Below are 14719 nucleotides of genomic sequence, written 5' to 3'. Positions count from 1 at the left end.
CCATCGCCGACAGAGCATAAACGATACTCTTCATATGAACAATAACTGGTGTTTAATCGTGTATATATATGTCTAATTAACAAAAAAAATAATATATAATAATTCATTTTCGCCTTTGGTGCATGCTCAATAAGTACTTCAATCCATATAGGATAAAGTGCCACGGAATGTTTTCGGGATGCAATTATTTATTCTTCATATTTTTAACTTGAAGTAAAATTAGAAGCTCAAATTTTTCAATGGCGGTAATGGTGTAAAGTAAGTAACTTTTGTAACTGAAGAAAAATACTAAATCGTCTGCTCGTGTTTTTGGTAGTGAAAAATGCCATTTGTCAGCGGTGGAGCATCTTTAAGCATCGAGGACGCAATCTCCAATGAAAAAAGAGGTAGCAAGGAGAGCCACTGGGCAATGCTATCGAGCATGCAATCTTGTATGAAAAAAGGTAAATAAGAGAGCCAAAGGATAATGTGAGTCAGAACGCGGTCCTCACTGAAGGCGAAGTCATGTAGCACTAAGAAATAAAATATTTCCAAATCACATATATTTTGATTTCATACCTCTCTCTCTGTCGTCATCATCTTAGATCGTGTTGTTGTGACCCGGATGTGCAAGACGATGGATCGACTCCTCCATATAACACACGACTTACGTAAACACTAAAGCACTCAATCAGCGAGTCGTGCGGACTGGTTTGCTGTATTAAATAGACAAGAACTATTTCCTCACCACATAACATATCGACCATGATTACAAGGATAACGTTTATCTCCATTGGATTAACGGTACTGTCATGTACCATACCCAGTAAGTAGTATTCATCTCTCAGATATTGTATAAATACTATTCTCTTTTGATCCAAATGAATTGCTTTGGACCATATTGATGCCCCTTTATATAACTTTACTATAATTGATAAGAAATTTTATTTCCATATGTATTAATTAACCATCACATTATGATCATACCATGTGCCCTTTATTTAACATTTTTTATCCATAATAAGAAATTCTGTTTTCCATAATGTTTTAACCATCACATTATGATAATACATGCCATATTTATTTAACTTTTCTATCCATGATATTTTTATGCATTGCGGTTGGCGTAAGTCGATAATTAATGTTCAATATCAAGTCACACCCTATGCAGTTGTGTTCAGTAGCAGTGGGTCTGGACTTCGCCTTACGAAAAATGTCATGAAAAAAATTGAAATAAGAAAACTATATGTAAGAAAATGTGATTGAGAAATATTCAAACATTGTCAATATTTGATTGTTGTAATAACCAGTCACGTACATTATAATATTCAAGCTTGTTCCATCATGGTAATTTTCAAGATTTAGTTCATTTGTGTGAAGAAGAAATAAATTATTTAAAAATATCCTGGTGATAATAGTAAAGAATTATGCTAGGTTTGTACTACAAGTCTGAATCTGTCCTTTCTTATTGAAAATCATATCTTTCTGATTCATAATGAGTACATTACAAACAGACTTTATTTTTTTTTTACTGTCAGTTTGATATCAGAGATACATGTAGTTGTTTTTCCCTTTCATTTTTGGGCGAGCTGCCATCACATCTTGCACTTCTGTCATCTGGTTGAAGGTCCCATAAGAAAACATGGAGTAAATGTACAGAGATAAATACTGTATATACATTTTTGTACATAATCTTCCAGTGTAAGCCTACATGTAAAACAAACTAGTTCTATTTTTTTCTTTCAAACATAAATTTATAACAATTACACATCCTTTGAACACAAATTTATCAAAATCAAACCTCACTAGATACTACTGAGTCATTTCTTAAATTACAAAGGTCTAGGCATTTTCATGTGAGGAATAATGGTACTAATAGCACTTGTGCCAGAATTTATGTAGCCTAAATGTGTTGGACATAATTATATATTACATACTGTAAAAAGTCAATTACTATTCCTTACTTACACCACTTGTGATGTATTGGTGTGAATTTCATATAATTTAGACCAGCAGATAGGATAACGAGTACGTGACTAAGTGACTGTAAGTCTAAAAAAATACAATCTTACACACACGGGCACTGATGAAGTAAGTTTGAAAATGGCTTCTTTAATACAGGAATATCCATAACATACAGTAAAAGATATATATCACTGCATATACATAAATACACAAATAGATATCGGAAAAGATATCACACTCCTGACGCTGTAACAGTAGCTACATGTATCCCGTACATAACACTGAAGAATTCAATCATCTTTTAGGGAAACGCGTATAATATGACTCTATCAGTATGCTTCTCTTGTAATCCAAGATAAAATCTGATATAAGTTCCCCAATTTATCAACACTTTTACTGATTTCTAATCTCTATTTTACTATGGTACCAATTCCAAAGGGCGACCAAATACTTATAGAAAATAACTGTTACCCCTTCGGGGCCCCACTCACCTTATGGAGACGAAGAGAAGTCAGTTTATGTGGTTTTTGGTAGATCATTCACATATCATAGTTGTTGGCATAGCTCGAATTCGTTTCCAAATAATACTCTAAGCAATTCACAACATTTTTCAGTTTAAATAATCTCCTTATTTACTGCGAATTGATTCTTAACTTGCACACTTCAATCTAAAGATATTTCCAATCCATATTAAATCAGCACAACTTCATCTTCGTGTCAATGCTTTCAAACGGAAATCGCCAAATTTTGTCACCGCGAAAAAAAGCTGGTTTTCAGTATCATTTAAACATTCTAGGTTACTCAATCAGTGGCGGGATTCCGCGAATAAGTTGTTTTTTAAAACTTAAATATGACACGAACCTAAATGAGAATTTATTATAACTAAAAACAAACTTACGAGTGCGGAATAAACTCCATATACGAATTGTTTCAACCACCAAATCACGAAAATACCTTCCTTGTGAAAATGCAGTAATCGGTTAAACGGTAGTTAACGTAGATTTGTATGATAATAATTTCCATTTCTTTACCGTTACGTCAAAGTTGTGATATTGTCTGTCATGTGGTTAAACAGAGGCAAGTACCTTAACTGGAAAACCTGGGTTTGAATACGGTTTGTTTATATAATTATACAGATACAAACTATTTGTGAAGAATTTAAAACAATTCAAGTAATTTTATGTAGTTATTTGACATAACCAATTAAGTATTGAATAGTCATTTCATTTCGCGGAGAGAAAATGTAGCGATCTTCGCTGTAATTGATACTATTTCACGAGAGAAAATATTATCGTATTTGTCATTTTTTCTTAAAGTAATAAGCTAAACAGGTGGCCTGACTTATCATTACTTAAAGGTATTTCAAAATTAACTTGACTGTGAAAATTATTATGGAGTTTGCGAAAGTAAATATTGGAGAGATGCGAGTTCAATGTTTCTGGCGATGATCCCACAGCACGCTGTATACTGGTCATATATATTTTTTTAATATTTAGTCTCACACACACTGAGCTGGAGGATCTGAACTTCGTTTAAAGAAAAAAAATATCGTGAAACAAAAATAAGCATGCCTTTTTCAGGAATATGAATTTTCAAGCGTAGGAATGACATTATCGGTGCCTTAAACTCAACAGAATGTCGAGTTGACCAACCAAGATTATCACTTTTCTTTTGGATATTTCTCTTCAATACCATCCGCGTGAAGGGGATATACTTGCCTTAGATAATGGACAGTGTGGGTTTCTTTATACGTTAAGTTTCAGATCACTTTTCGATAGATTGATAGTCTTTATACCATAGTTAAGAATACTGCTCTATACTAACAATTGAATACGCTGTTACAACACAATATGGACAATAATACCGGTAATTTTTTTATAATGTAATTGTGTCACATAAGCAAGTTTATACTATGTAATCCATTCTAAGAAGTTTAAAATCAACCACTCCAATGATTATTGTTTGTATTTGTTTGCAGTGCTGAGTGGCCAAGGTGGGGGGTTTGCCGACTTCTCATCTGTAAGTGGTGCTATTGACCAACTACAAGAACCTGTCAACCCAAATTTAGCCTGGCCATCATCCAGTGCTTTTCCTTCTGGTCAGGCGCATCGTCATACAGACACTTCGGTAATTCAGGGACCTCAACATTTAGGCCATGGACATAGAGGGGTCCACGTAGGGGAACCTGTGGGTATTAATCAATTCACTGCTGTTGACCATGGCCAGCCAGCACCAGCAACACAAACTCGGGAAGAGCTACTTGAAATAAGACGGTTACAAGAATGGAACCGCAGAAACCGCATCCCCCCAGATACTTTCGTTAGTAATCCACAACCGCCCATAGTAGACAATGGTCATGGCCACAGCAGAAACCCACTGGCAATCGATCAAGGATTACCGACAAGTGTATCTGGGTTCCGTGGCTTAGATCCTCAACCCGGGCTTGGAATGCCAACAGATCCTTCCCAAGTTGGACCAAATTCAAATCGAGTTCCCGACCCTAATGATCCAAATTTAAGCAGAGCAGAAAGGCGTGAGCTGAGACAACAAGAACGACGAAATCGTAGAAACAGAAACAGAGGCAGAAACAGTATTGACCCTTCCTTCCCCACCGGCAATGAAGAAGACCCTACGGCGCGCCGAGAGCGCAGACGACAGGAACGTCTAGAGCAAAGGCGGGAAAGACAAGAACGCCGTCGACTGGAACGATTAGAAAGACAAGGCTCTACCAACCCTACAGGTGCGCAAGGTCAGGGTCCTGTGGACTCTCATGGTCAAGCCAATGAGCCTGGATTTATCGACCGACGAGAAAGACGTCGAAACAGGAAACAAAGACGTAACAGGAATAATAATAGAAATGATATAGACCAACCTAATGTGGTGCCAGTAGCGGGCACTACAAATGGTGAATCACCCTTCATATCAGCTTCTGAACAGCAATTATTGTCAAATGAAGCCATGAAATGGCTCCAGGAAGAAAAGGAACGTTTACTTGCCGTAGAAAAGGCTAGACTAGCGGAGGAAAGTGCTAAGAAGGTAGCAGCGAAACTTGCTGCAGAAAGGGAAGCAGAGAACGCAAGATTACTTGCAGAACAGAAGGCTAGAGACGCTGCTAGATTGAAAGCTGAAGCAGACAGAAAAGCCAGGGAACAAGAATTTTTAAGACAGCAGCGCGAACAGGAACGACTTATCTCTGAAATGAGGGCAAAGGTCCTAGCTGCAGAACAGGCTGCAGAAGAAGCTCGTCTTTTAGAAATTCAAAGAGCGAAGGAAGCTGCAGCTAGAGAGGCAGAAATACAACGAATAGCTAAAGAAAAGGAAGCAGAACGACAACGTCGCAAACAGGAAAAGATTCAAGCCAAACTTTTAAAAGAGGAAAGAGCCCGCCAAGAGGCTGAACGGAGAGCACAGGAATTAGCGAGAGAGCAAGAAGCAGAAAGGTTACGTCTCCAACGTGTAGCGGAGGAAAACGCACGGATAGAAGCTGAGCGCAGGGCTGTAGCAGAAAGGCGAAGACAGAAACAGGAATTCGCTCGACATGAAGCTGAACGTAGAGCAAGAGAATTAGCGAAAGAACGAGCCAGGTTAGCAGAGTTAGAGCGACTGGAACAGCTTAAAACGACAACAACTACTACACCTGCTCCCTTTGTGCAGACTCGGCGGCGGCGACGACGAAGACTTTTCCGGGGTATAAGGAGACTGTTTGGCAAAAAGTAATCCAACTGTTAACATATGGACATGTAAATTAAAGACTTTATAGCATTTAATTCAAATAATGGCGAGGAAGACACGAAAAAACACTGCTTAGTTATCAAGACGAATTGTTATATATCTAGACAGTATGAACTTAAATGGGTGATTTGTAGACGAACACTGTGATGATTTCCGTGTGGGACATTATTTATTATACTGTACATTATGTTGTGGCAGACGGTGATCAAAACTGAATTCCTAAATAATCTTTATGGGTTTAATAAGCGGGTCTTTAAAAATTGAATGAATCAAATGGAACATTTATTTATCTTTTTTTTCTTAATTCATCACATGCATGTTTCACAAGAGCAGCATCCTCGATAATTGAAGGGTTACAAACATTGTCACTATATCTACCCCTGAACTATTTCATAGCAAAACGTATAGCATTTCAGAATCTTTTTTTGAAGAGAGTGATGCCCTGTCTTATCTGTTGTCGCCACAGAGCCTTCAGCTTCGCTATGACATTTTCAAGGGATGACAGTGAGAGTAACTCTTGGAGTAAAAGGGATGTAAGTACACACACTGGAATGTGTAAGCACTACAGTGCTTGTCATATGTTATATCCAACTTCTCTTTGTTCTGATTGCATGTAAATGGCTATCGACTTGAGACAACTTTTGTAGGGCAGTTCTTTCTACTTGCATTCATAACGAAAAGTTTACTGTGTAAACGAAAGTATATTGGCCCCCTATTTAGACACTAAGTTCTATGACAGAAAGAGGCTAGATGTGGGAGCTACAGCTTCTCTGAATGAAGACAAAAACATCTGATCACCACAGTACAGATATATATATGTGTGTTAAAGGTATGGGATAAACAAGTTCATCAACAAGTAACTGTTAGTTTTTATACAAATTTTAAAAATATGCTCAGTGAATTTCTGTCTTTTCAAAACTTAAACATTGACTAAATCTTAAACATGATAACACAAGCACTTGTTGTGGAAATATATATATCTGAAATAGGAACATCAGTACGCTAGAATTGCAAGAAAACAATAAACTATTTATCTATAGATGTTCAAATTATAATTATTGAAGTAATGGAATATAATTACTAAAATTATTATATATTCTTTTTTATTTATTTGAAACATAAAGAGCAAAGACTAATTTTGCTTCTATACCTATATGTGTAAAAGTGAGTCATGTAATTCACAAACACTGTATCATATTTTATCTATTTAAGCTCAATGATTTTAGAAAGATTTCTTCAAATTAAAATATCTTATTAAAACAAATAGTGTTATATTCTTCAAAGCCAAGCTGCTTAACAGGTAATTCATAAGCTTGAGGTAATCACATGGTTAGTGAAATTTTCATTTCTCAATTGCTGTGAACCCTGTGATTATAAACCTTCACCAAAATCTACATGTACTGGTAGGTAAAGAAGAGTTCTTAGTAACCTAACATTCCTGGCTCTAGGATCAAGAAACAGAACGGAGATTTTACTCGGCCAAAATCATACATGTATGTTCTTATAATAGGACTGCGGTGGTCAAGTGGTGAAGATGTCCCAACTTATTACCACAGACCCTTCACCTCTTGGTCACAAGTTAAAATCTCATGTGGGTCACTTGCCAGGTACTCGACTGCTAGATGGTGGTTTTGTCTCTGGATACTCTGGCTTTCCTTCAAACCTGGCATGTCCTTAAATGACACTGGCTGTTAACAGGATGTTAAAACTAATCAAACCAATTACAATGTTAACTTTGAATGACTTAACCACTTTTTATAATTAAAGATCATACACTGCCGACAGAGCAAAATCGAAAGATATTATTTAGGACAATAAATCGCTGATTTCATCAAAATCAAGAGATATCATTTAGACAATACACTTATTTCATCAAAAACAAAAAAACAAAATTATTTAAACAATAAATTGATGATTTCATCAAAATCAAAAGATATTATTTATTTTTATTATTTATTATTTAGCTTGCTTCTTGTGCATACACACTAAGCAGTTTCTTTAATTTAAGATAAGGATGCAATTACTATTTTCATATTTTTTTTTACTTTAAAAGATAAATAAGAAAGTCTAGAGCAGTATAAATTATGTAATATAAATATATATATGGGACTTTTGTGTCTGCAGGAAAACCCCCACAAATTGCCTGATCTTGTTTTAAATTGACAATAAATATTATTTGTGGGCAGTGTATGACCTTTCAAACTGTTTCGCGATCTTAGGTCCGGGTGTGAATACTCTGTTTCAGTGTTCAGACAGATAACAAAGAGATAATATCATGTATGGTAGAAGGTGTTCTTCTCTCAGTTTATTTAGAAAAATTGCACTTAGATTAAGCATGAGCTTATAAAGACGTCCCACATACATGGCACAAACAGAAAAGACAAACCATGTTGTACACAAACAAATAGGGGTTCAAACATTGTCCTTTAAATATAAAATGTTTGTACACAAACTAGTAAATACCTTCATGCTTACATTGTTATAATACCTCACAAATTGTGGAATTCATATCACCTGACAAAATACGAAATTACACACTTCACTTCCCCAGACAATACACGAAATATGACAGAACTATTTTGCATTGGAGTAATTTACATAATGAAAGGGTTGCTAAACCTCGAGTCAACAACCGGTACAATAATATAAACAATCTACAATTATCTCTCCTATATCACATGATACCATGGGAAACTTGTTACACACTGCATGATTAACCAATCAGAGAGCAGAGTCTCTAAAGATACAGCAAAAAGATTTTCACCAATGTCCATCATCGGAGATCCACGGTTGATTGCAGTTCGCTATGTTCAGTGAAGCATAACATAGTACAATCAACCATGACTCTAACGATGTGGCAAATAATGAAGGATATTAGTTACTGCATGACATACCTGTTATGACAAAACCTCTGAAATATCAAGATCAGTCATGGTATAAAATATCAAACCTTTACTGTTAAATACACATTTCTGTTATTTAAATTACCATTGCATTACCAATTAAAAAAATATCTTAATGTTCCTCCAAATAAAGATTAAAAGTTGTTTTTTTTGTTATAGGGAAAACGTTACCTTTATGACATTGATTTAACCATTGTAGAGAAAATAATTCGAAACAAATTTGGACAGAATTATATATCAATTACAAATTAAATATTTCCCTATCACCTTTAAGATTTTTCCACATCATTAGGCTGTTGTTTTTCATGTTAAAAATTGGTTATGGTCAAATGATATCAAAAAGAGACTAAATTTGAACGTAAATTTTGAATACACGTACCGTAGTTTATATACAGATGGTCATGATATTCGTTTATTATTATTTTTTTGATCTGACAGTTATTTTTAATTATAAAGCAGACTTACCTGCTCATTAAATCAATTGATATTTCATTAATTTGAATTTGAGCATGTATTTTTTTATTGATATTTTTTAATCAAATCAGTTAACAAACTTTCACAAACCGACAACATAACAATCAACTATTCATTAAAACAGGTGACTCTGTTCTTAACAAAGACTGATTATTTTATCATTTTAATGTTCAATGGATAAAAAATGGGTCATGCTTGATGACTCTCCATAAGTGGCTTCTTTATCTATAACAATGGTTAGAATTCTGTGGTGAGAAACTCAAATTGGCTATATATAGATTGAAGCATCAATTTAAATTCAATACTTAAAATTCAGATCTGACCTTCAATTTTGCCATAAAAAAATAAAACAATGAGCTTTAATGTATCTTTAAAAGAAACAAGTAAACGTATAAAACTTTCCGTCTGAACCAGGTACGGTCATGATATAAAATTGTCTGTTTCACAAACAACATGACGAAGACATGACTTAGCATTGTACACAGTTCTTTGAAGGATTACTTTTGCAGTAATAAAACAAGTTTATTTGCACGTGAAATTATCTCCAAGACATCATCACATACATTTCAAATAAAATCTATTTTTACAGAGATCACTCCTGCCATGCTGCAGTGGACATTCGTATTCGGTGGGATTCAACCTGAACTTTTCACGTCTTTGAATGTAATTGAACAAATGAGTATTTTTGAATCATACAAAAAAAAATTAAGTGTATTCTCTATTTGAATATTTCAGAGTTACCTCCCTTACGTTAAGGTAGTTACTGTGACATCATCATTTTATGAGCACAACTCGTTTTGTCTGAAAAGTATTATGTTACACTCGCAAACACATGACCTCATAATCAATATCTACACTCAAGGGCAGATAACTCTGTAATATGCAAATACAGAATACACCTAGCATACAAACTATTACACTGAAGAACTACTCCTTATAGTAAGCAAACTTCATTTTCTGCTCTTGGTTTTTACCAGAGGTACACAAAATAATTTGTTATAATGATAGTTTGAATACATAAAACAGAATACTCTTGTATCTTAGTGTTAACACTGAAGAAACTACTAAAACATGAGAATCACAAAGTATAACGTCTATGTTCTGAACCTTAAATACCAGAACAATTTTACCCAAATTCATATGTTTTCAAAGTAATTTGATTCAAAAACAGAATAAACAAAACCCATCCAAGCTATTTGAAGATGTTCCAGTAATTGTTACTCAAGTAACGACATAATTAACTAAATTTGATGAAACTCTCTAAAGTAGCATTTTATTCCAGCACACACTTTATATTCTAAATTTGAAACCTGACTTAGTGACTACCTGTGTATAAAGACCACCTGCTTATTAAGACAACTTTCTCAGGGTCCTAAATGACCATTTATAACACAATTTGACCTGTGTATAAAGACCACCTGACTATTGAGACCACTTTTCCCTTGTCCATTAGATGGTCTTTATAGACAGGTCTCACTGTATAATATTAGATTGTGAAATAAATACTTAATGCATCAAATAGCAATTTATTCAATCTGTTATAAGCAGAAATACCTGCTCAGGAGTATTTATTAATTATTAAGTTAATCATCTTTCTGCAATATCTTTTAGCATGCAAATAAATGATGTAGCAATCAATTTCTGCAATTAGCTCTATCACCCCTATGTAGCTTTAGTAAACTCTACCATACATTGGTTTGGACGAGTCCATCATGGCCCACAGCGGTGAAAGGGTTAAGAACAGATAATTCTGCAAACAGAAATAATCTAATATTCATATCCTTTTGCTTTATGCAGATAATGATATTATACAAAGGTTTTAAAATATAAATGACAATTAAGGAACCTAAAATCGCCAAAGACTAAACATGAGATTAAATACAAAACTGAAAGGCATACGAGATCATGGAAACATCGAGATATACAGAGTCATTAGATATATTCACATCAATCAAGCAAGAAGCAGTTTGAGCTCAAATGAAAACAACAAATATTCATAATGCTCAAAACAAGCATGCAATTTGTTTTCAGATACTTACAAATCAAACCCATACATTCACCTAGCTTAATCTGGAAGTAAGGAATACTATTTTCAATCTCTATCATCACTAGATAAAGACTCTGAATGGAAAAAAGACACAATATACAATTGGAACACAATTGTACTTTTGAGTGATTTACCTATATAAGAAAAAAGGGAATTGTTAACAGTGAATTGGTGTTATTACACCTGGAACCAGGTAAACAAGGACATAGAAAATCACATTAATCAGTTTTGGCACACAGAACTTTAACTTCTCTCACTCAATTCCATTTGAAAATGCCTGCATATCGTTTTCTCATTTTGATCAGGATACCTTGTCACCCCTTAACTACAGTGTAGTTATCTATATTTTACATAGTTTTGAGTATGTCTTTTTTCTCATGCCTTAAAATCATATATTGAGCACAGTAGTCTCCCCTTACATATAAAAGTGTAATCATTGGGGTAATCTCTACTTACATAGAAATGGGTATTGACTAGGTAGTCTATGGGTATTAACTTAGTAGTCTCCCCTTACATAGAAATGGTGTAGTCACTTGGGTTGCCTCCCCTAACACAGAAACGGTTACTGATATAATTAGTCCCCTTACATATAAATAGTGTTGTCAATTATGGTAGTCTCCCCTTACATATAAATATCATTGTCATTTGGGTAGTCTCCCCTTGCAAAGAAATGGGTATTGAATTGGGTAGTCTCCCCTTACATATATTATTGAGTGAGTAATCTCCCTTTACATATAGCTGGTTATTGGTTGGGTTTATTGGTTTTGTTGACGTGGGTAGTCTCCCCTTACTTATAAAAGGTGTTTTGCGATGGATAGCTTCTCCTTCGTGATATATCCCTATGTAAATGGAACATTGATGATTTACCGAGTCTCAAATTAATTCACTAATACATTCATGGAATTAGCGGAAGAAAAAATAATTACAACAAATAAAAGCAGTTTGGCGAATTGCATAAGAAATAAAAATAAATATCTATCATATAACAATGTGGTTTTGCCATCAACACACTGGCAGTTACACCAGATTGTTATAGGGTTACAACATTCACAGACAATGCCAACTCTGAACTCTCTAAGGGATGTTTGAACAAGAACCTAGCATGGTTTAGTTCCGATATTTAACTCATTCAACCCTAATATTTCATAATGGACTAGTCTAATCTTTGATTTAGAATAGCCTAAATATGTCTTCAGGGGTGAATGAGTTCATACAGAATATTACTGTCTATGTTCACTAAGATCTAGGCCTATCAGCTGTTTCAATTGAAAAACAAGAATATTTGTTATTATACATTTTGAAATACTGTATTTGTGATTATGCATTATGACCCTATGATTATTTTAACAAAACAAGAATATTTGTTTAGACTGCTAGCTACATATAGGAATATACCCTGCTAAAAGACAGAGAGAGAGGGACAAGTTAACTCAACATATACCTAATGCTACGAATGATCTTTATTTACTGTTTTTAGGATAAAGATGATATTTTTCATGACAAGATATTTTAGCTTCAAGCTCTAACCTGAAGAAACATTGAACTCATTCGTGATTGTCTGACTAACTTTTGTAGAGTGAAACTCATTCTGTTTATACATAATCCATACAGAATTATATATATCTGCCCTTGTAGACAAGTTCCGGGACAAAATAATGAGAATTTCTAATGCAGACCACAATTTTGCATCTAATACCTGAGCACAAGGGCAGATAACTCTGGATCAATAAATAGGTTTTTTAATAGTTTATCCTAAAAATAGAAAGATATTACCAGTAACCCTATACTATCAAGAGATTATAAAAATGTAAATAAAACTAAAGAAAAAAAACCATTTTCAATATAAAGACAAATATACATGTAATGTGATGATTAAAATTGTCTGGTTCAAGATAATATTTAATCAAAGAGTTTCAAAGTAATAGATTTTTCACAATGTGTGGGCTAAAGCGTTTTTTAAAAGTCTTTCATTAACTTAAAATAACTGGCCAATTAGCTTTCCATGTCAACAAGGAGCTCATAATCCAATAAAATGCCTAGCAAAAAATTAAATTAACTCAACCAGCAAGATATGTCCAGCGAGATATCTTATTCACTGATTAGAACAAAGAGGTTTCTAAGCATGTGAGACAGTTGTGGGCATTAAAACCAGCACTAAAAGTTATATAGATGTCTTTGTAGGGTCCAGTCAGGTTTCCACTAGCGAGGTACACTAGATTCAATATATCTGTTCCGTTCTGGATATCCTGTCAGTGCAGACGAAATTTGTTTCAAACAAGGAATACTGTCCAGCAGAAAGGTGTACAACCTTTCAGCAAACAAAATGTCAGAAAGGTCCTAACCACAATTCTCTAAATTCCTTATCAGGCAAAACAGCTCTTTGTGTTTCAATCTCCGTTTTTTCTGTGATACACAACTCTTGGCCATTTCCTTTAAACTAAAGGCTATAACAGTGCTGGGATCTCCCTAGCACACATATTACACACACACAGACCTGCACGACAAAGTTCACTGAGTACATTAGGTCTGGTGTGATGGCATTAAGGCCAGAAACGGATGAGCTCCATCATCTAGATCTGTGTAGAGTTTCTTTGTGAACACATTTATCATTCTACACTCGGTACACTTTGCTCCTGTTTGACTGTTAGTCATACACATGGGGCAATGAAATATAATTTCTTCCTTGTACGGGCAAGCTATGCAGATTTACATAATTGTGGAGCTTTTTCCAAGCATATTGCACACCTTCTGTTGCCATAGCAACACCAAATGATGTCATTGGTATCAATTTTACTGTCAGTGTCGCAGCAACAGCGAAATCGAAAGCTGTACAATACATTAGCATAGTAAACATATATGTACAGGTTTTTTTGTGAAAAATAGCTTAAAAGTCTTCAACCGTCTTCACATTCCACCAATACAACCTCAATCACTCAACCATAGTAAAATGGTAAATATATATCCATGACAACCCCTTGCCATTTGGTTTCCATAGTAACATCATCCTATTTTTATAAAACAGCAGGTGATTCCTGTGACAACCACTTGTTCAGCTTATGTGGTATTTGGATAGATATTTTCCTCTGCCCAAAATAAAATACTGAAGTTGTGTCAGTGGTGAAAAATGGTGATGTTGTTTTACACGCTGTAGATGAGAATTCACTGATAAACCCTGAGAAAATGTATGTGATGTTGTCACCAGTTAGCTAGCCCCGGCTTGCTTAGTGTCATAAAGTAGATTTGGCAGCACGATCCCGAACGCACAGACGAGAAAAACACCTGGAACACACAAGGTATAGATATTAAGGTATAAGTTAACAGTCTTTTGGAAAAGAAAATTAATAAATGTCTATCAGGCATAAATATCCCCCTCTCCATTTATCAAAGCATAACAGTAGAGAACAGAGAATTCTGCCAAATTATTAACTTACAGTATTCAACCCAATAAGTGTTAAAAATTTGAAAAAAAATATGAAAAAGTGCTTAATAAGACAAATTTTTTGCAAAACTATAGAGTTTTGGTCTTTATTTATACCCAGGTAATTGACATTGGGGCTTCAAAAGGAATTGAGGCTTCAACAGGGGGAGGGGTGCTTATAGGGACAAGGGCGTTTATTGG

General features: G+C 34.6%; 2 protein-coding genes across 10 annotated transcripts in view; one reads left to right on the top strand and one right to left on the bottom strand.

Moving 5' to 3' along the window:
* Nucleotides 1-697: 697 nt before the first annotated feature.
* Nucleotides 698-7393, top strand: LOC138308187 (caldesmon-like). The gene is made up of 2 exons (XM_069249130.1): nucleotides 698-805; nucleotides 3923-7393. Exons 1-2 carry the CDS (start codon nucleotides 745-747, stop codon nucleotides 5659-5661), a joined length of 1800 nt encoding a protein of 599 aa, XP_069105231.1. The 5' UTR covers nucleotides 698-744; the 3' UTR covers nucleotides 5662-7393.
* Nucleotides 7394-7949: 556 nt separating this feature from the next.
* The window catches only part of LOC138307432 (serine/threonine-protein kinase mig-15-like), a 90186-nt gene continuing 83416 nt past the window's right edge, over nucleotides 7950-14719 (bottom strand). For all 9 annotated transcript variants that reach the window (XM_069248178.1, XM_069248183.1, XM_069248187.1 and 6 more), the window contains one exon: nucleotides 7950-14379. In XM_069248178.1, the coding sequence (XP_069104279.1) occupies nucleotides 14296-14379 (84 nt within the window). In that variant the 3' untranslated portion in view covers nucleotides 7950-14295. The remainder of the gene's footprint in view (nucleotides 14380-14719) is intronic.

Source organism: Argopecten irradians, chromosome 14 (assembly GCF_041381155.1).
Source record: "Argopecten irradians isolate NY chromosome 14, Ai_NY, whole genome shotgun sequence".
Lineage (NCBI taxonomy): Eukaryota > Metazoa > Mollusca > Bivalvia > Pectinida > Pectinidae > Argopecten > Argopecten irradians.
This window is presented reverse-complemented; position numbering and strand designations above follow the sequence as displayed.